At 40.9% G+C, this 22,043-nt stretch overlaps 1 protein-coding gene and 1 non-coding gene across 3 annotated transcripts in view; one reads left to right on the forward strand and one right to left on the reverse strand.

Annotated features, from left to right (window-relative positions):
- ANKRD28 (ankyrin repeat domain 28) overlaps positions 1 to 3,533 on the forward strand; it is a 135,854-nt gene extending 132,321 nt beyond the window's left edge. For both annotated transcript variants that reach the window (XM_049766131.1, XM_049766130.1), the window contains exon 28: positions 1,662 to 3,533. In XM_049766131.1, the coding sequence (XP_049622088.1) occupies positions 1,662 to 1,942 (281 nt within the window). In that variant the 3' untranslated portion in view covers positions 1,943 to 3,533. The remainder of the gene's footprint in view (positions 1 to 1,661) is intronic.
- Positions 3,534 to 7,566: 4,033 nt separating this feature from the next.
- On the reverse strand, positions 7,567 to 7,673 carry LOC125998302 (U6 spliceosomal RNA). The gene has a single exon (XR_007491893.1). It is a non-coding gene; the product is annotated as a U6 spliceosomal RNA (small nuclear RNA).
- Positions 7,674 to 22,043: the final 14,370 nt, after the last annotated feature.

Consider the following 22,043-nt stretch of genomic DNA (forward strand, 5'->3'; position numbering starts at 1 on the left):
GTATGTCTAAAGCTAATTTTCCTATATAAGTGCTATATTCTACCCTTTTCAGACTATAGTTTCTTCCCTAACAGTTCTTTTCTTTGTGTCCTGTAATCAGTTTTTGCAGGACTCATGTTATTCTCATCCATCTTTCAGTTTTTCAAAAATTTATCCCCCTTACCTTCTAACTTTCTAATATTGAAGGTTCTAAAACTCAGTCTTTGATCAGCTTTCCTAATCTACATTTATTTTCTAAATGTTTTTGACAACCAGAAGTATCTATAGACGATTAGAAAATTAGAATTAGTCATACAGAGGTTAAGTCCTTGCAGGAAACCAGCCCTGGCACTGCAAGTTCCCTGTAGCCACCACCAAGAACAATCAATCCCTGAGCATAGAGCCCTCGAGTGAGCATTACTGGGTGTGCCTCATCATAAAAATAAGAGCAAAAAGGAGCCAGGAGAGATAGCACAGCGGCGTTTGCCTTGCAAGCAGCTGATCCAGGACCAAAGGTGGTTGGTTCGAATCTCGGTGTCCCATATGGTCCCCCGTGCCTGCCAGGAGCTATTTCTGAGCAGACAGCCAGGAGTAACCCCTGAGCACCGCCGAGTGTGACCCAAAAACCAAACCAAACCAAAACAAACAAAAAAAAAAGAGCGAAAATGACTCAATTTTCTCATACCATTTCTTGTTTCTGACTTATATTCTGAGAATTCTCAAGATTTTTTATCACCAGCCCATGCTATCTCATGGTTCCATATTTATAGATTGGCCATATCAACATGGACGTCTGATAAACAGTTAAATGTAACATTTTGCTTGCTTGTCAATGTTTCTTTGCTTGTTTCTACTCTGGATAAGCCAGTGTTCTCTTTTGAACATGTACTTTTCTCTTTGTCTCCCTCACAACTTTCTAAATAAGTCTCAATAGAAAGCTATCGTGTTTCTCCAAAAAATAAAAATAAGTAGCATATACTATGGTAACTATAGAGATAGCTCAGCAGTCTGGAATGTATGCAGGAGGCCCTGTTTCAATTCCTGGTGCTGCATATGATCACTTAGCACTAGCAGGAATGTACTGGACCCCTCCCAAATGTCATGTCCGAGCTAAACTGTTCACTCTCCCCCACATTTTATCTCAGTTGGTGAGAGTTACCATCTTTATAAGGACATGCCCAATAATTGATTCATGAATCTACACATACGAGTTGTCTGCATATAGTCCTTACAGATGGATGGTAAGACTGTAATGGCCATCTGAATGAAAATTTGTCAGTTATATTCTTATTCTAGCCCATTCTCTTCTGTGAGTTAAGATGAATAAGTTGTGAGAGTTAGGCCTATTTCCTCTTCTGCAGTGTTATCTATAAGGTTCACTCTGTCACATTTTACTGCATAGTCATCATAGATTTTATGCCGATTTTTTTCCTTTGTAAAATAAATAAAATGTGACCTTTATGTGTAGGTTTGTTTTATTTTATTTTACTTGTGCTGGTTTTAATGCACCATTTATACAATGAAATACATAGTTCTATCAATTATCTCTTTCCCTACTTAATGGAAACTATTGAGTAATTCTAAGGAAACCAGTTTATTATACACCAAGCAAGAATTGAAAGCCTTCAGGCTTACTTTCTTACTCATGGAATATACTTCTTTAATTTTGTCTTTAATTCTAGGCTATACCCCAGCTTTGGCTTGTGCTCCCAATAAGGATGTGGCTGATTGCCTCGCTCTCATCTTGGCCACCATGATGCCTGTCTCAGCAAGTAACTCTTTATCATCCCTGACCTTCAATGCCATTAACCGTTATACCAACACCTCAAAAACAGTTAGCTTTGAAGCTTTGCCTATCATGAGGAATGAACCTAGCTCCTATTGCAGCTTCAACAACATTCTCGGGCAGTTCTTATATACTGATGTGGATGAGCTCAATGACTCTGATTCCGAGACCTACTAAGAAGCTGAGCCAGAGGTCCAGAAGGACATACTGACACTAATGTTTCAAACTGTGCTTCTTCAGGGAAAAGGCACTTTCTTATTCACATACAAATTCAACCTAAGAGGAAGGATCACAGAGTGAGCAAATATAAGAAAAGGATGACATTAAGAAGAGTTTTAAAGGCAAGTTTGCAAAAGGAACTCCTAGAATCTTGAAATAGACTTGACCAGAAGAAAACGTTTTGATGTCAGTTTGCTTTGTGGAACCTTTAAATTTGATTTTGCAGTGCCAGGAAAATTTGGGACACTGTGCACCCTAATCTGCTTACAACACACTGTTATTAAAGAAGAGATAAGGACACTAGATTTAATTTACCAATAAAACTATAAATTAAAAGGCAATAAAAATGTGGTACAGTAGGCATTATGTGCACAGTAAATTGCCAAAGGACCAAATAACTTAAAGGTTTGTAATAGAATGCCATTTGTGGAAACTGCAGGTGTAGGTGAGATGAGATGTTACCTAAACCAAACTTTAATATTTCTGAAAATGAAGTGAGATTTGAATTTAATTTTTTTTAAGAAAACATCTGAAAGCCTTCTAATAATGTATTAAAACATGAAAGAAAACAGGTGTATTTTTACATTTTCTTTCTTTTACATAAAATTTTAAGAATTCCAGCTTTTATAATACTAGGTTGGAAAACCAGCTGACTGGATGCAGTCGGGGTGAAAATTCTTGTAATATAGATTTGAGCTAGATTGGGCTCATGCTGTTCTTGCCCAATTTTGAATTCAGCTATTTTTGTTTAAAAAATGTAAAGAAATTCTTGAAAGAAGAAAATTCCACGAAATCAAAATGAACATTATTTTCACCCTGTTGCAGCTAAGAGGTAATGATGTTTCAGTCTCACTACTTTGGATAGAATACCTTTATCACTTATGTTACTTTGTGCCTCCAGAATGGATTGGTGAGTTGTCCTTTTTTTAGGGAAGAATCAGAAGAAAAACAATCCTTTGTTACTTGTAAGGTATCATCAGGTCTCTTGGAAGATTTTCTGTGTTGCGCAAGATTTAAAATTCTAAAGCCTTTAGGTCCTAATCACATTTAAGCATCATGTTTGTAACATGTTTGGGGAAAGAAGCTATTGCCTGCAGGATTTGAATCGCTTTCCAAATACAGAGGAAAGCTAAAAAGGCTGATGTGCAGGCTTTTAAATAACTATTTTTATGGTTCTGCTTTTACTGTAACTGTCACTTTCCCAGTGAAAACGAGTTAACATACAGAGGGGCTCTTAAAGGTCTGGGTAACGTTCCATAAATTTTCTCAAAATACCCAATTTCAGTTTATCCTTTTTGTATTGTGAAACTGGAAACTTTATGACATTGTAAATTATCAGCTGGTTTTTCTGAATATAAAGTGTGAAAACACAGAACAGTATTTTGATCTATTTGATAATTTTGTGGGGATTTTGAAGAAATAATGAGCATGTACATAGAAATAGTGACTGCTTGAATACTGTATTTACTTGCACTCTTTCAGTACATCAAGATTCCTGTATATTTTAGAGTATAATAAAACACAGATGTGAGTTGTATTTAATGAATAATGTATTTGTATCTGTGCATATTACCTAAAGATCTATAAAGTTTCTAGGGCATTGACTACTAATTTTAAGCATTTTTTTCTAAACTATTTACAGAAATTACAAATGTAATCCTCCATCTTTTCTTTTTAATACAAAGAAGTCCTAATGGACCCCTCCTCATTATTGGTGGTAGGAAGGGGAATATACATTTTAAAGACAGCAGACTACATTTTCTATTGTACCTTTTGAAAAAAAATCACTCAAGAGGATTCTAAAAGTATACGTTATGTGTGCTTTCTCTTTCCTTTTAGGAATTCTCTTCTGAATTCCCTGAGGAAATTTTCTAGAATCTCAGAATTGAAAGAGACCCTCTGAGGTTCATCCAGTCTAACCTCTTAACAAATGCAGGAGTCCCTTCTACAAGGGTGATCTTTCCACCTTGAACACTTCAGTGACTCTACCTCACCAAGCAGTCCATTCGGTTGTTGAGCAGCTCTAAGTGTTAGAAAGGTCTTCCTTAGATGACATTGAAGCTTCCCTCTCAGTAACCTCCGTCCTTGGGCCCAGGTCCATCCTCCAGGAGAACACTGAGGACATTGGAAGGATGAATCTCGCCTGCCATGTCTTCTCTTTCACAGGCTATTTTTACTCATCTGCTGAATTGATTTCCAGAAGGACTCATTAGACACACCATTAGATTCATGGCATCTGATGAAATCCAAGGTGTAGCTACAAAGAAACAAGCTGTTATTCATTTATCGTCACACATACTGGAACCTTAGATCTTGCATCACTATTTGTACATGATGCGACTTCTGAAAATATGTGTGAGGTGGGTCTTTGAATCGCTTGCTCAGCAGGAAAATTCCATTGCTTTATGATAGCATTCTGTGATGGTCTGTTTATCTTCCAGATTGATCAACTATTTCTTTAGGTCTGCACTTAATGAGGGGTAATCCCAAGGTAAATAGTACTTGAACAGTATTAGTATTGTTGGAGTAAGTCTATGGACGACTTAACCATTTGAATGAACACAGCTAGTCCCTTTATAGTTACACCTTGTATGTCAAAAGCATTCAGGCTCTGTTGTGTTTTTGATCCTCATACAGAATAGAAAAGCCTGTTTGCTTTTTTAACTTCTGCATGAAAGATGACATCTGAAATATCTGATATGTATTTTAATACCAGCTTCTGCTCTAGAACTACTTTGGGAGAAATGGTGGTAATTGCAAATGACCTCCTTTCACAAAATAAGACACTCAACTCAGTGCCATTTTAGTTCAGGAGATATCTGATAGAGCTGTCAAATGGGGTTTAATTTGGCTTATATTGGATCTTTTAAATGAAATAAAGTTTTTTAATGCAATAAACCAAGTGTCTTTCTTTTTTACACACAAACTTTACCTTATGTTAAAATATTTCATAGTATCAGTTAAAATTTCATAATTAGTTGTTAGGTTCAACTAAAATTACAGATTTCTAAATGGGCTTTTCAAATCCATTTATTCAGCAAACACCAATTGCTTGTCTATTACATGGGGAGGGGGGAATGGGCAAGGACTGACCTTGAATTTGGGATATTGCCCTCAGAGCTTACAGTTTAGTGGAAATCTAACTTGAAAGGATATAGTGTTAATTAGAATTGGAAGAAAGATGCATTGCTAAGGAAAGTCAATAAGGAATGAATATCAGAACTAGTTTCATTAAGGAACTGTAAGATCTACAGTAAAAAAATAAAAACAAAAAATGAGAACTTGTCAACATTTGAATCAGCCAACTTATGAGGGGGCAATAGGGGGGTGGGGAATAAATAAGATACCCTGGGGGTTCCATAGTGATAGTGAAGCCAGTTGGAGTCTTGCCTTTCTTGCATGTTGCCAGCCAAGATTCAATCCCCAGCATCACAGATGGTCCCCTGAGCCCTTCAGGAGCTATCCCTGATCAGGAGCTATCCCTGATCACTACTAGGTATGACACCAAAAATAAAGAAGGGACCTCAAGATAGTTGCAGAGAGAACTGACATTTCTGATGGATGTTTTATAGCACTATATGTCTAAAACAGTGTGAAACATGCCTCAGTTTCTTAAAGTGCCATGGGCTTTGAAAAGGGAAATTAAGATTTGAGAAGAGAACAAAATCAACAGTTTATAGAATTGGGATGTAGGCTAGATGGAAATAGATATCAATAGCATTCATTAACATGTTTTATGAGAAACTAAAAAATGAATATTTTGTCTTTTCATGTAAATAGGTTTTTCTCAACTATCTCAAAATCATGTAAGTAGTAATATGTAACAGATGAGGAGTAGGGTAGAGAATGAAGTAATTTGTGCCTAGTGTCACTTGGCTTGACATATAAATGTGATGTGTAGTCATTTCCACATTCACTGCTCTTAAGGCCCTAAAGAATCAACATAAATATGGTTCTTGTTGAAATTGGTGATTTTAAAGTTGTACCATATGTTTGGTTTACTAAATCTGCATTCCTTTCAGTTCTATTAGGTTTCTAATTTTTGAACCCTAATGTGACAGCAACTGATGTTTATTGAACATCAGATAGGTACTGATGGAGATACAGTTCCCATTAGGAACTGCTGGGTTCTTGATACATAGCAGTTAAAAAAGAGCTTTCCTGCCTTTCTGATCTATCAATGATAGATGCTTATGTATTTTACTTTAGCTACCCCAAATCTTATAACTTACAGAGAATCACTCATATTCTTACCTGCAGACTTAACTGGATAACTGCTTCAAATTCCATAATTTTTCCCATAAATTTGCCTTGAGTTTACACTATGCTCAGCTTCTGTACTAAAATACAGAAGTCCAGTCATTCTCATTGGTTGTGATAAAAGCTAAAAAAGCACTGCTGGTGAGATAGAACAGGTTGCTTGCCATGCACATGACCAACGTGAGTTCGATCCTTTCTAAGCACCACCATGGTGCTAATGGGTTAATTTCTGAATGCAGAGCCCATTGCAAGGTGTGACATACACTACCCCCCAAAATATAATAATGCAAAACTAGCAAATCTGTCCTCACAATTTCTGCTTCTATTTGTTTCTTTGGGGGGGGGACCACACCCGGCAGTGCTCAGGGGTTACTCCTGGCTATCTTCTCAGAAATAGCTCCTGGCAGGCACGGGGGACCATATGGGACACGGGGATTCGAACCAATCATCTTGGGTCCTGGATCAGCTGCTTGCAAGGCAAACACCACTATGCTATCTCACCAGCCCCTCTATTTGTTTCTTATCTACCATCACTACTTGACAAACTCATCTATGCCTTCACCCTTTCTGTATTGAGTAGTTCGTTTCTGTTCTTTGGGGAAGATAGATTGAGTTTGGTTATCACAGTTCATTTCATTCATTTAGTCCTGAAGTGTTGAGCCTTACCAATCATCACTGCCCATTTGTGGACATACTTGCTGTTCTCTTCTGTGTAATAGTTTAGATGAAAAACATTTCAATCAAAGTTGGTGTTTTGTTTTTCATGCTTTTGTTGCCTACGTTTAGGGTGTGTTATTCATTGGATGGAAAGAGCCCAACCAGCAAGGTCAGGAACCATTCCTACTCTATGCTCAGGATACCATATGATGCTAATATTGAACCAGCGTCTACTAAAGCATCCACATGCAAGGTAAGTGCCTTACCTTCTGTACTATCTGGCTCTATCAGTACAAAACTGGTTGGATGGTTGTGTATTTACTCTTCCAAAGATGGAAAATGAACCTATTTGCCTACCTCAAACTTCAGAAAAATATAACAGTAATTCCCCACCCTTGTGTGTGACTTTGAGTATCTTTTCTAGATCAGAAACTAATGAAATGAAGATAGAAAGTCAGGACTACCCAGTCACCACTTCTAAAACTGATAATGTATAGTCTATTCTCCATTGATGATTTCTCTATCACCTCGGTATAAATACCCTCTCTTTCCATTCTTTTAATTTTTTTGTAGTTGCCTCATTTCTCATTTCCTCTTATAAGTCTTATGTCTTCTCTGAATCTTAATTGAAATATGACCTTAAGTGCATTTTCTTTTTTTTTTTTTTAAATATGGAACGCTTCACGAATTTGCGTGTCATCCTTGCGCAGGGGCCATGCTAATCTTCTCTGTATCGTTCCAATTTTAGTATGTGTGCTGCCGAAGTGAGCACCTTAAGTGCATTTTCTTAATTTGAAAAGCCAATCTTAAAATTATTTTTTGATTTTGTTACCATACTTCAGGCTCACTCCTGAAGGACTTAGTGATCACATAAGGTATTGGGAATTAAACCTAGGTCCACCACATGCAAGACAAGTACCTTACTTGCTGTACTGTCTCTTCCATTCAATCAGAATTATTTCTTTTCATCATCCCCTAAGTTTGAAATTGCACTTTCACCTTTAAGGCCTAGTTAACCACTCCACAATATTTTCTTTTATCTGTGTGTGTGTGTGATTTCAGGGATCAGAGCTGGCTCTTGGCGCGCGCGCGCATGTGTGTGTGTGTGTGTGTGTGTGTGTGTGTGTGTGTGTGTGTGTGTGTGTGTGTGTGATTTCAGGGATCAGAGCTGGCTCTTGTCAAACCCTTCTGAGGTTTTAAATACCAGTATTACAATGCCAGATAAAGTCTGTGCCTTCAGGGAGTAATTGGTTAAGAATAACTGGATTGGGGCTGGATTGATAGATAGCACAGTGAATAGGGAATTGCCTTGCGTTCCAGGTGGTAGACCTGGGTTCAATCTCTGGCATCCTATATGGTCCCTTGAGCCTGCCAGGAGTGATTTCTGAGCACAGAACTAGGAGTAACCCCTGAGCGATACCGGGTGTGCCCCTCCCCCGCAAATAATAACTGCGTAGACTTGGGGGAGGGCTTGGGCCACATGCGGTGATGCTCAAGGGTTATTTCTGGCTATGCGAGCAAAAATCACTCCTGGCTTGGGACCATATGGGACGCCAGGGATCTAGCCCTATTGTTCAGCTAATGCCCTGTTGCACCATTCCGGCCACACCCTGCATAGATTTTTTTGAAAAGTGAGGAAGTTGGGGCCAGAGAGCGAGCACAGCACAAAGGCATTTGCTTTGCAAGAGGCCAACCCAGGACCAATGATGGTTCGAATCCCAGCATCCCTTAAGGTTTCCTGTGCCTGCCAGAAGTGATTTCTAACCCCTGAGCACCACTGGGTGTGGCCCCAAAACAAAACAAACAAAAAAAGTGAGGAAGTTATGTGCAGATAAAAGATAACTTTTTATACTCAAGGATTAAAAACTGTTTAATGTAAAACACAGACTTTGCTATATAGGTAAATCCTGAAATAGCAAACCAGTGAGTGGATAAATCCACGGAAGCAAATCTGATGGTTCTACTGATACTTGGTAATATGTGTCCTTGAGTAAGGGTTGTGAAATTAGCATACAAAGCTGGATGTTTATCAAATGTTTATAAAGCTACAGTTTTTAATAGCCTAAAGAAAAAGGTTTTAGGTCCCACAATCTGTTATGTAGTCCTAGTCTGTCCCTCTTTGAATTCATTACTTGATGTTTCATAATGTCCCTCATTGTTTCTAGTCTAGTGTCCCTTGATGCCTTGTGCTCTTTTTCTTTCTTTCATTCTCCAAACACACAAAAATAAATCACACATAGAAAAAGCAGGTGAAAACTACTTTTCCTGCCATTGCCAAGCACAAGTGAAGTGTCAAAGAAAGGTTGTCAGCCTTCAAGGTGGACAAGGACCAAAAAGGGGAAGTTACCTGACCTGTGGCCCTTTTAAAGTATTTGTATCTCAGCCCCCTCTATTTCTATTATCCATCTAGTCACCCCATATGTAGGAGAGTTTTGGTGGGGTTTTTGGGTGGTTGGTTTTGATTTTAGGTCACACCCAATGGTACTTAGGACTTAACTCCTTTTTCTATACTCAGGAATCACTCCTCGTGGGGCCCTGAGAACCAGATGGGATGCTGGAGATGGAACCAGGGTTGATTGCTTGCAAAGCAAACACCCTACCTGCTATTGTTTTGACCTTGTCGAAGAGATTTAAAATGACCAACTAATTATATTTCCTAATGCACTGCCCTTCCACTTCCATTGTTGTAATTAACCGAGATGGTTCTATGAATGTAGAAGAAATCTGGGTTGGTTGGATGTTTAGATGTTTGGCTTAACTTACTTCATGGGCAGCAAGAAATAGAGACGGTACAGTTCTCAGATTGGCTTCAGCACTAATCTCTAAAGCTTGGGCTTCATATGAATTAACCATCCTACCCCAGTGGAACTCCTGGAACCTGGAGTAATAGCAGGTTCTGTGTCTAATGTTGCTAATATAGAAAATTAACAATATTATATTATTAATGTTTAAATTAATAGCAACGTTATATTTTAATACAGAAATCATAAATCAGTTTTTCTGCTGACAAATTAATTTTGCTTGACCTATTCTTATGTAACCTGCTTTCAGCCAGATACCCCAAAGATAGTGGGACCCAGCATTTATGTGAGAAATGTTGCTTGTTTTTGAAGTTCCTTAGGCAAGAAATGCCAAAATCTAAGTATTCTGGAGAAGAGCTCAGGTCACTTACTTGGCTGTAGGTGAATGCAGAGATACAGGAAGAAATATATATGATATATATGATATATCATATATATAGGCTACATATATAGAATATAGGAAATCCACTGATATTCAGTGGCTAAGAGTCACTATAATAGTTTTATAGTTTTTGCCAAGTGGCACCTTTATAAATGGCATAACGAAGTCCTCTGAAAAGTCACTTCTCAAAAATGATGGCCAAATGGGGCTGTGGGTAGAGCGCACACCTTACATGGAGTAGTTGTAGTTTGACTATCACCATATATGATTTGCAAGCACTGCCAAGGGTCTTTCCTGAGCACAGAATCAGGAATAGTCCCTAAGCACTGCTGGGCATGACGCCAAGTTTCCCCCCACCCCCCCCAAAATAGTCTAAATCAATATTCTCAGATGTCTAGAAAGTGAAGGCTACAGACAACCTTGGCATCATTTATTCAAGAAAAACTGCTGAGTTTGAGAATAGCTTTGTGACTTTTTCGCAACTTACTGTAGTTGCATTCCACACCTCCTGCTCTGCAAGTACCCTTGACTACTGCGAGTTCACCTTCCTAGTCTAGCTTTTCAGCAACCAGAGTGAACAAATAAATCACTTTCAAAGCCTTACGCCCAAATAGGTATCCTTAAGGTTCACAGCAAGATCCTATTTCTAAGGCAGTGGAAGGAACTAAGTCATTTAGTGACTTGTATTAAAATATCCCTTCAAGGGAGGTTGTTGAGAACAATTATAGGCAAGCACTTTAATGTTGCATTTAACCTCCAGTGACGGGTAAGTGCCAGGCAAGCAGTAAACTTACAGGAAAAGCTTGGAGACAAAATCGGTTTGAGATTTCTGGAAATCCAGAATGCCATATAATACAGAGTACAGTCTGCAGACATTAAGACTGGAGAATGGCTAAATTCTTCTCTGTGGCTAATTCTGAAGCTGTGTGGAAGTGAAAGCAGAGGTGTGGTTATTAACCACTAGGCTCCAGGCCAGCTGTTTTTTTTTGGGGGGTGGGGGGTGGGTCACATCGGGCAGTGCTCAGGGGTTACTCCTGGTACTATGCTCAGAAATCGCTCCTGGTAGGCTCAAGGAACCATATGGGATGCTGGGATTTGAACCACATTCCTGCATGCAAGGCAAACGCCTTACCTCCATGCTATCTCTCCAGCCCCCTGTTTTTTTTTTGTTTGTTTGTTTGTTTAACTATTTTCTCTCATACACCATCACTTTTCTTTAAGGAAATCTCTTTCTGACAGCTAAGCTAGCTTCACTGGCCACACTTGTCAAAGAATAAAGACTTCAGGGGCCCGGAGAGATAGCTCAGCGGCGTTTGCCTTGCAAGCAGCCAATCCAGGACCAAAGGTGGTTGGTTCGAATCCCGGTGTCCCATATGGTCCCCCGTGCCTGCCAGGAGCTATTTCTGAGCAGACAGCCAGGAGTAACCCCTGAGCACCGCCGGGTGTGGCCCAAAAACCAAAAAAAAAAAAAAAAAAAAAAGAATAAAGACTTCAGAGTCATTCAGGGGACAGCACAATTGTGCAGTGGTAGAGCACTTGCCTTGTACCAGCTGAGCAGGGTTTGATGCCCAGCATCATCACATTTGGTTCCCTAAACACTGCTAAAAGTGATCCCTGGATGCAGAAACAGGAGTAAGCCCTGAATACCACCATGTATGGCCCCAAACAAAAACAAAATAATAATGAATTTAAAATATATCACTAAAGTCTAGCAGCAATAACAAATCCTAAGAGGGAGATGAGATGAATATTACCATTGGAGTTGCCAGGCTATAGTATTTTATATCTTTAATTTCTAACAAAACGGACCTCCAGAGAGCAGAGTTAAAGAGACAGAATTGGGAAAGGTAGCAAAGAATTGAGAATCATCATAACAAAAAAAAGTAATAGAACCTCAACTAAACAGAAGGTTTGAGGTATCAAAAAAGCACATTTTTTTACCAGAGACTAAATTTTGGGTTTGAGAGGGGATAGGTTGGGCTACAGCTGGCTATACTTAGGGATCCTTTGCACTCAAGGATCACTGCTGGTAGGGTTGGTAGACCATATGGGGTGCCAGGGATAAGATCTGGGTCAGTTGCATGCAAGGCAAATGCCCTACCCACCCTACTATTACTCTGGCCCCATAGACTGTAGGTTTTGTTTTTAACACCAGGATGCTCATGTGACGAATATACTGGAATTCAATCTACTATGGAAACTATAAAAGTAGACTCAATATTGCCAAGAAAGATTTTCAGAAATGAAGATAAAATCACTTTTACTTTCAGGCTGGAGAGATAGTACAATGGGTAGTGTGTTTGCATTTGGTGTGCAGCCAACCCTGGTTCATTCCTCAGCACACCATTTTCCCCTGAGCCAGCCAGGAGTGATCACTGAGCACAGAACCAGGAATAAGCATTGAGCACTACTGAGTGGATGTGGCCCCCAAACAAAAATTATGACTTCAATTGAAGAGACAAAAACAAGATCTAGAGAAAAATAAAATCTATAATATTAGATTCCAATTAAATGTAAATATTAGCATAATGGGAATTTCAGAAGGTGAAGAGAAAGGAGGGAGCAAAGACTATAATCAGAAAAGTAATAGCTGAGATAATACTGTGGATAAGACACTTGCTTTGCACGCATCTGACCTGGTTTCAATCCCAAGTACCCAATATGGTTCCTCAAACCCTACAAGGATTGATCCCTGAGCACTGTTGGGTGTGCAACCCCCCAAAAAGAAATTAATAGCTGAAAACATAAGGAAAGAATGAAAAATCTTTGTCTAAGAAACAGAAAAAGATTCAATTATTAGAATCCACAATGACCGACCTGAAGGCATCACTGTTAAATTATCAAAAAATTTTATTAAGTTTGGGGGCCGGGCGGTGGCGCTGGAGGTAAGGTGCCTGCCTTGCCTGCGCTAGCCTAGGACGGACCGCGGTTCGATCCCCCGGCGTCCCATATGGTCCCCCAAGAAGCCAGGAGCAACTTCTGAGCGCATAGCCAGGAGTAACCCCTGAGCGTCACAGGGTGTGGCCCAAAAACCAAAAACAAACAAACAAAAAAACAAAACAAAAAAAAAATTTTATTAAGTTTGAAGGCAGCTAAGAAAAAGATAAAAAGGAAAACAGAAAAGTAGCACTTGAAATCACCTCTGTCAGAGTTTTCACCAGCCTTCTCAGCAGGAACCCAGTGAGAAAGAAGAAATGGAATCACTTATTCACACTGCTAAAACTGCCTTTCAACAGTTCTTTACAAAATTATCAATAAAATATAATGGAGAGGGCTGTTCTTACAGAAACAGCTCAGAAAGAGCTCCTCATACTTTACAAGCAGGAGACTTGAGTTTGATCCCAAAACCACTAGGATATAGCTTTAAGCACTGAGCCTGAGCCTTAAGTTTGATCCCTAGATCCCCACTAGAAAGTAGCCTCTGAGTACTGTCATGTATGGGGGAAAAAAAAAAAAAAAAGCTAACAAGGATTCAAGGAAGTAGCAAGCATTAAATTAATTATGCCAAGAAATGGGCTTAGCTATACACAGAAACATTCATTTACAGACAAATACACTTTCATCTCAGTGAAACATTCTCTAGGATAAAATATGTTGAGACATATATTAAGAAGCCTTAATATTTGAAGATTCAAAAAAATCACATTAAGTTGTGCAATACAAATAGCAATTTAAAGTCTTACTAGAAGCAAAAGCTCAGGACCATATAGTGAATTCTACAAAGCTCTCAAAGAATCAATACCTGGCCTTTTAAAAAAAATTCCCGGGGCCAGAGAGATAGCATGGAGGTAGGGCATTTGCCTTGCATGTAGAAGGATGGTGGTTTGAATCCCAGCATCCCATATGGTTCCCCCAAGTCTGTCAGGAGTGATTTCTGAGTGTAGAGCCAGGTGAGTAACCCCTGAATGCTGCCAGACGTGACCCCAAAACCCAAAGGAAAAAAAAAAAACCCTCACATTGGTGAAAAACAAAACTTTTTTTCTTTAAGATACACTATTTATTTTAGTGGATGACATTTGAGATCATTGGAGATCAAATTCAGTCATTGATTATATTCAGAAGGCACAGTTCCTTCTAGATTTGATGCTGATACTGTAGTTAGATTATAAAAATAATCCTTATCCCCTTTATCTCTTGGAGTTACTTAAATGTTTAGAGATGAAAGTGATGTCTGGGGGCTGGAGAGATAGCATGGAGGTAGGGCATTTGCCTTGTATGTAGAAGGATGGTGGTTTGAATCCCAGCATCCCATATGGTTCCCCAAGCCTGCCAGGAGCAATTTCTGAGTGTAGAGCCAGAAGTAACTCCTGAGCGCTGCCGGGTTGTGACTCAGACCAAAAAAAAAAAAAAAAAAAGAAAGTAAGAAAAAAGTGATGTCTAGGATTTATTCTTTTAATAGTATGAGCCTACACTGTTAAGCCTGTAACTTGTGATAATGGTCATGGAAAATCACTCAGCTGCCCATGTAACTTGTGAGGTATTTTTTTAGCTATATAAATAGAACAGTCCTACCTGATTTATGGTTCTACTACCATCTCACAAGGTCAGTGAGCAAAGAGAAATGGATCAAGAAAAAAACAGGGCAAGTAGGTAACACTAGGGGCTGGATTACACACATACACACACACAAACACACACACACACACACACAATTTCTGGATCATATGGGAGAACCCCAGCTCTACTTTCTAGAGAAATCTCCATATTGTTTTCCATAGACATCTGAATCACCAAGAGTGACCAGGGTTCCTTCTTCAACACATCCTTTCCCATGCTGGTCATTTCCTGTCTTTTTTGTATCCTCTGCTCTTACTGGTGTAAGATGATATCTTGTGGTTGTTTTGATATGCATTTCCTGTTAATAAGCAGCTACAAACACTGAGCAAAGCGAGTCACTTCAAAAAAGGGTGTTGGGAAACCAGAGAGATAGTACAGTGCCTTATGTACTAACTAAATGCACCACCTGATCTCCAGAGCACAGGGAAGGGTTCCTGGACACCAATTGAACCCTGTAGTCACCCCCCTCTCCCTAGAGTGTGACAGATAAGCCTGTGTCAGCATGTGTCTTGGATTCAGCCCCCAGAACCTCACCCAGATATGAGTAGGGGAAGAGAAGATAATTAATTTTAAGAGAAACAGTGACAAAAGATACTTATGCTCATGCATGCCTGGATATTTCTTGCTTGGAGCATTTGCTCTGACTGCTTAGATCTGAGGAGCTTGTTTAGTACCAACATTTTGTAGGTAAATCAGATTCATTCCCAGCCCAGTGGAAATCACCTAGTAGGGGGACTAGCCACAGGGCACATTTATATAGTTTCATATAGTTACAGGATGGCACAGAGCCCTGTGTTCAAACTCTGGACTTGGACCAGAGACACCAAACCGGGTGACATTTATTAATTCACCTGCCTAGGCTCTGATCACTAAGGGTGATGAAAGTGTTCCGTGGTTCCTGCAAGGATTGGATAGTGAGTGTCCCTAAAGAATAGAGAGAAAAGGCACCAGAAAGCTTAACAGAGTAGAAGCTTTCAATGTGGGAAGCCCAAGTTTGATTCCCAGCACTACCTAGTACCCTGAGCAATGCTTAAATATGGCTTAAAATTTTTTTAGAGTAGGGGCTGGAGAGATAGCATGGAGGTAGGTCAAATTTGCCTTGAATGCAGAAGGACAATGGCTCAAATTCCAGGATCCCATATGGTCCCCTGAGCCTGCCATGAGCGGTTTCTGAGCGTAGAACCAGGCGTAACCCTGAGTGCTTCCGGGTATGACCCCCCAAAAATTTTAGAGGTGTAGCATTAAATAATTAACGATGGATCTGGATGGTGAAGGATTTTTCTCTGCCATCCCAGGCCACGTGGCTCAGCAACCCCCATCCAGCTGGCGGGTTTCAGGCCCAGGTGAATGGCGGGAATTGAACTCACTCACAGGCAGGCATCAGGAAGCATCAGCTTTATTCATGCCCTGACCACCACAGGTGTGTGGCCTATCTCATAACCTTTCATGGACTAGTTATTCTTGGCCCTGCATCTTAACTCCTTTCAGCCATCTTTCTTTGACCTCCATCCTGGTCAGAGACCAAAAGAGGCAAAGCACCTCAAGCCAGCGAGCGCAGCAGGGACCCCCTAATCCCCTGGCTCCAGGGTTTATCTCCCTATTCCAAGACCCCTCCCAGGAATGGGCGGGGTCTTGCAGGTAAGGTCACACATAATATCTGGTTCCCAAGACCCCTCCCAGAAATGGGTGGGTCTCAGGTAGCTACACCTAAATCCAGGGTGGAGTAACATAGAGGAAAATAAATGCTTCTTAAACTAATTCAAGGCACTGACTATCGACTTCCAATAATATATTAGAACACAGACTCCTTTATGCCCATACAGGGCTAGGGAAAGCGAAAGAATTCAGGTGGCATTAAAAGAATATCTGGCCAAGAAGGTCTGTAGATGATAGCCTCGTGTTTGGGCAGGCCAGTCCCCCTACATCTGTTATTAGGGAATCCTTGCTGTGAGGGTTGAACCTCACAGAGACTTAATGGAAATATTTAATTAAATCAGGTATTTACTGGTACAGGGACAAGAAATGGACTGTGTGTATCATGCACCTGAGTGCCTGGCGAGATTGCCTTAGTGCTTGTTCCCATGGCACCCAACATGCCATTGTTTCTTCCCAGGGGATTGCCTCATACCGTTCAACTCACAGGATGCTGGAGGAGAGCGTCCCTTCATTAGGCAGGGGATAGTGGTCCAGGAGCTGAAGTGCACATTCTAAACTGACCATTGTGGTGGTCTATTTACCAGGGCCATTTTCTTCTCCAAATTATTCTTCTCAACTATTTTCTTTCTTTATTTGTTTATGGGCCATGCCCAACGGTGTCGAGGCATGCAGCATGCATTTCTCTATTTATTAGAGAAGCACGCACCAGATGTGGCTTTTGGCTTTCCTGGTGCAGTGCCTAATTTTCCTCCCAAGAAATATCTGCCAGAAGGCCCGTTGGAGAAGTCAATCATTGACCCTTGCGTGGATTACTGGCTATATTTCTGGCATGGCTTTGACATTACATTTTCTCTTTTCCTTTAATTTGATTTTCGTCTCCTTTTCTACTACAGACATTCGGCCTTAGCTATCCTGCAGTCACAAAGAAATTTCAGTACCAAAGCCCGCCATAAGCTCCCCACTGGCTAGTTTATTTGTAACTGTTACTTAGAGTATAACCTGGCATCAGCAACTTGTTTTTCTGAGTCTAGCTCCATGATGGTAAACAATTATTTCCATCCCCCCAAAAATCGTTTTTCCAGCCACTGCAAAAACATTGCTTGCAGAACGGGGTTCTTTCCTCTTGTTTTTTGAAAAATCTGTTTTTTGCAAACCCAAAAACATCTTCAGCTCATGTTTCCCCTTACCTCTAGCAGGGCTCTTCCTCACCTACATCGGGTAGTTATTTGATATGTAAATTCTAGGGTCTGGTACCATTGTATTGTCCCTCCTAATGATCCTCTGCCCTTTGTTTTCCCTGAAGACACCTTGCATACCAGAGTTGTGCTTAAAATGTCATCAGCTGAACAGTAAAATTTGTTTCTTGTCTCATAGGTGTGGGTCCCCATACAATGCATTTTGTGTGGTCTCAATTATTTCATATTTCATATTTGTCTGCCTCGTGTACCCGCTCTCTTCCAGTGACGTTTTATGACCCCACTAAGGTTTTGCTTAGGGACGCAGACGTCTGCAGCACAGCAATGCTCAGGTGTTACTCCCGACTTTGCACTCTGTACTGGTACTATTCAGGTAACTATATGGGATGCCAGGGATTGAACCTAGGTCGACTGTGTGGAAGGGAAACATTCTGCATGCTATGCTCTCTCTACAGTCCCATCTCCTGAAACTGGTCTTTAAAGTTTCATGGATTCATGCCTTCCTGGACTGAAGGAGAAGTTCAGTGGCTTAAGTATTTCCTACCATCTGTGAGACACTGGGATTGAGCCCCAATACAAGAAGGAAAGGAGAAATGGGGACTGGAAAGATAGTATAGTAGGTAGAGCACTAGCCTTACACATGGCCAACCAAATTTAATCTGCAGCACCAAGTATGGTCCCCTGAACCCTTCTAAGAATAATCCCTGTGCATAGAACCATGCATAAATGCTGAACACTGCCAGATGTGACCCAAAAACAAAAATAAAAAATATATCCACTTTTGGGGATGGAGAGATAGCATGGAGGTAAGGCATTTATTTGCCTTGCATGCAGAAGGTTGGTGGTTCGAATCCCAGCATCCCATATGGTCCCTCGAACCTGCCAGGAGCCATTTCTGGGCATAGAGCCAGAAATAACCCCTGAACGCTGCCGGGTGTGAGCTAAAAAACCAAATATATGTATATTTATATATTTAAATATATATTTATTATATATTATATACTATTTATATTTATAAATATATTTATGTGATATGAATATTTATATATTATATATTTATATTTAAATTTATATATATCCTTTTAAAAAATAAGGAAGAGGGGAAAGACAGAGTTATCTTTGGGAGGGTGCGAGGGGAACACGCCTGGCTGTGCTTAGGAATTATTACCACCTCTACACTCAGGTATCACTCCAGAGAGATTGGGGGAACCCTATGAAATGCCAGGGATCAAACCCAGATCAGCCATGTGCAAGACAAGTGCCCTACCTGCTGTACTATCTCTCCAGCTCCAGAGTATATTTAAAAGTGTTTGGGCCACTATACTACTACCCATGATACTACACTACGTGGCAGACCCAGGTTTGATCCCTGACATTATGATCTCTGAAGCTCAGCCAATCATTCCTGAGTTTGGAGCCAGGAGTAACCCCTGAGTATTGCCTTGCATGCTCCCCAAAGGAGTTGAGCCCAAGACACCTCACTTAACATCCCCATTTCTCAGGGAAGCACATCACACATATGCCCAAAGTCACACACAGTTTAATTTCTTGCTTTACTGATTGTTTTACTTTCCAATAGCAAATAGGTTTGGTACCATTGTTCTGTTCTGCTTATTTGATCTATATGCCCACCCCTAGGAAAAGTCTGAAACTGGATTTTACAAGGATGTATAGACTAGAGAGGCTGAACTCAAATGTATTCATCACCAAATAATGAAATTCTTCCTCTGCAGATTCAGGTGCAATGCCCCAATGCTGGCTTTTATTATATCTTCGTATTAATATGCCGCCAGCCCTATAATTATCCTCCATGGCATTTTCTGTGTGAGTCACCCCCCAAATTCAGTGATTTAATGGAACACACGATACATCCTTCTTTGTGTTTTTGTTTTCCTTCTGGTGATGCTGAGAAATGTTGTGCACAGCAAACAGTCATGGAAGCTGCATGTTTTTACTGAAAATAAGTGTCTTTCTGGTATCTGCAAATACGGAGTCTCCTCTATCCTCTGTTTTTAAAAATAGGTACAGGCAGGAAGAGAAAAGATGAAACTTAAAATTGGACTATCCCCAAGAATTATTGGTTGTTTGTTTGTTTGTGTTTTTTTTGTTATTATATGGGAGGATGGCTGAGGAATCACTTCTGGTGGGCATTGAGGTGGATAAAAATTCAATAAATTTCTTCTCAGTTAAAAAGAAAAATAGTTGCCACATAGAAGCAGGCTGTGCTGGTGACCCATGATGGCACAGCTGTTCATTTCCCTGGGAATCAGGAGAGCAAGTTTTTGGGGTTCCTTCTACCTTTTGATTGGCTCATCTCTTATCAGGGTCAGTCTTGGTCTGATGACCAACTGGGCTAGGTGGAGCTGTGAGTTTCCTAAGGTGGCAGGTGTCACAGTAAAGGATGATGTGCTGGGTGTAGGCTGCCAGCTGCAGGGATGGGTGTGTTTAATGCCGTCCCAGAAATAAGGTCCCTTAACGGCAGCATGAACATGGCTCTTTGCCCATCGGCCTCACAGCTGCCTGGAGCGTGCGTGAGACCCCTTGCCTGAGGAGGTCCCAGACATCCGGACTCCAAATGGCCCATAGTCTGAGTCACCAACAAGCCCAGAGACTTCCTGCCTCTGGGCCACCATCAAGGTTGCTCTTTGCTTCCTCAGTATCAGCCAGGGTCACAGTGGACAAAATCCAGATCCCAGCCCTTAATCATAGTTGTCTCTTTCCTCCTGAAAAATAAGTTATTTTGCTAAGTTCCTCATCTTCCATTTGGTTCTGTAATCTGGCAACCACTTGTATAGTTAAAAAACAAACAAAAAAAATTCTTTTCTTGTTTTTGTTCTACTATTCTTTCTGACCCCTCATTTCTACTTCATGAGCAGTTTTACGTTCCAGTAGGCTGAAACTCAAGGAAAGTTCTAGAATCATACGGGCCTTCATAAATGTATGCTGTTGAAGAAGTTCTTTAAGGTCTAAATTTAGGAAGGGCCTCCCTGTCTTTCTGGGCTGATTCAAGCCATCTTGGCATGGAGGAACAAAGTGCATTTCTGAGATAACTCTGGTTTCTCTGGGGTTTGGGGCAAACATGCTGGGTGGGCGGTTGCAACCACATCCGCAGCTGCCTGTGGCTTGGCTGACTCAGTCCGTGGGTCTATGCCTGGGAGGGCTGGAGAGCTCTGTCATCTCATGGGAGAGGTCGAATAGCCTACCAGGGGGACTCCCCAGGGCTTCCTCAGGAATCTGGAGTTGTTTCTGCCTTTTCCCTGAGGACTGACTCATACGAGGACTTTTCGAGAGAGCTGCGTCAGCAGGGACCTTGCAATTGTGAAGTTTAAGGAAATGAATGGTAAAAGCTCATGCAGTGATGAATATAAGCTGTGAAGCCAGGGAAGGAAAGCTGGTCAGTGGAGCTCTAGTGTCCGGACTTCAGAAACTGGTGTGAAGGGCTATACAGAAGGGTGTGGAGAAGGAATTTCCTTTTCTGCCTTATAGCATCTTCTATACGCACATAAAACTGTTTTTAAAACCTTGGTTGGGAGCCAGACCGATTAGTACAGTGGGTAAGGAGCTTTCGGGGTTCAACCCCTAGCACTACAGATGGTCACTGAAGCCCCACAGGAGTGATGATCATGGAGCACAAGAGACAGGAGTAAGTTCTGAGCATGCTGGGTGTGGCCCAAACGCCCCAAAAACGAAGTTCTGAAAGTCATTAGGCACTGAGTGAGTCAGTTGACTCTGAAATGTTGGATACAAATATCATAGAAATAAGATAAACAAGAATCCAGAATTTATGGCAGGAGGCAATGCTCCCTTCCCCCAAACACCTGTTGAGCTGCCTCAAAATGGAGGCTGTGTTTGCAGTAGCAGTTCAGAGCCTTCAGGAGGCCAAGGCCAGGAGTTCTGTGGCACCTTCACTTCCCTCTGGCTCAATGTCCCTCTGAGAAGGAAAGGCCCTTCTGAGGTACCTTGGATCAAACTGAGCCGCATTGGGCAACTAGAAGTGTCTTGCCAAGGTTAGTGTGACTTATAATGGTCCCTGGAAACCCCGGATGAGACATGTTGTACAGAAGGAATCCTATTACCACACTCACAAACTGTCCTTCTTTAGCACCTTCCTCCTCTCCCCCACTCCTTTCCTCCACTCTGCTCTTTCCAGTTACTGAGTCTTGCCTGAAACATTTCATTATTTACTGACAGGCAGATGTGAAGACTTCCCTTCTATTTTTTTTTTTTTTTGGGCCACACCCAGCAGTGCTCAGGGGTTACTCCTGGCTGTCTGCTCAGAAATAGCTCCTGGCAGGCACGGGGGACCATATGGGACACCGGGATTCAAACCAACCACCTTTGGTCCTGGATGGGCTGCTTGCAAGGCAAACGCCGCTGTGCCATCTCTCCGGGCCCTTCCCTTCTATTTTTAAAAGCTGCTTCAAGACCCACGTTTCTGTTGCTGTGGGTGTCTCTGGCACTACTACTTTGTCTGAATAAAATTCTGGTCGCCAGTGAAAAGAAAAAGGTTCCCGAAATAGTCTCTTCTAACACAGTTTTTGTTTTTAGTT

This window comes from Suncus etruscus, chromosome 20, assembly GCF_024139225.1.
Source record: "Suncus etruscus isolate mSunEtr1 chromosome 20, mSunEtr1.pri.cur, whole genome shotgun sequence".
NCBI classification, from domain to species: domain Eukaryota; kingdom Metazoa; phylum Chordata; class Mammalia; order Eulipotyphla; family Soricidae; genus Suncus; species Suncus etruscus.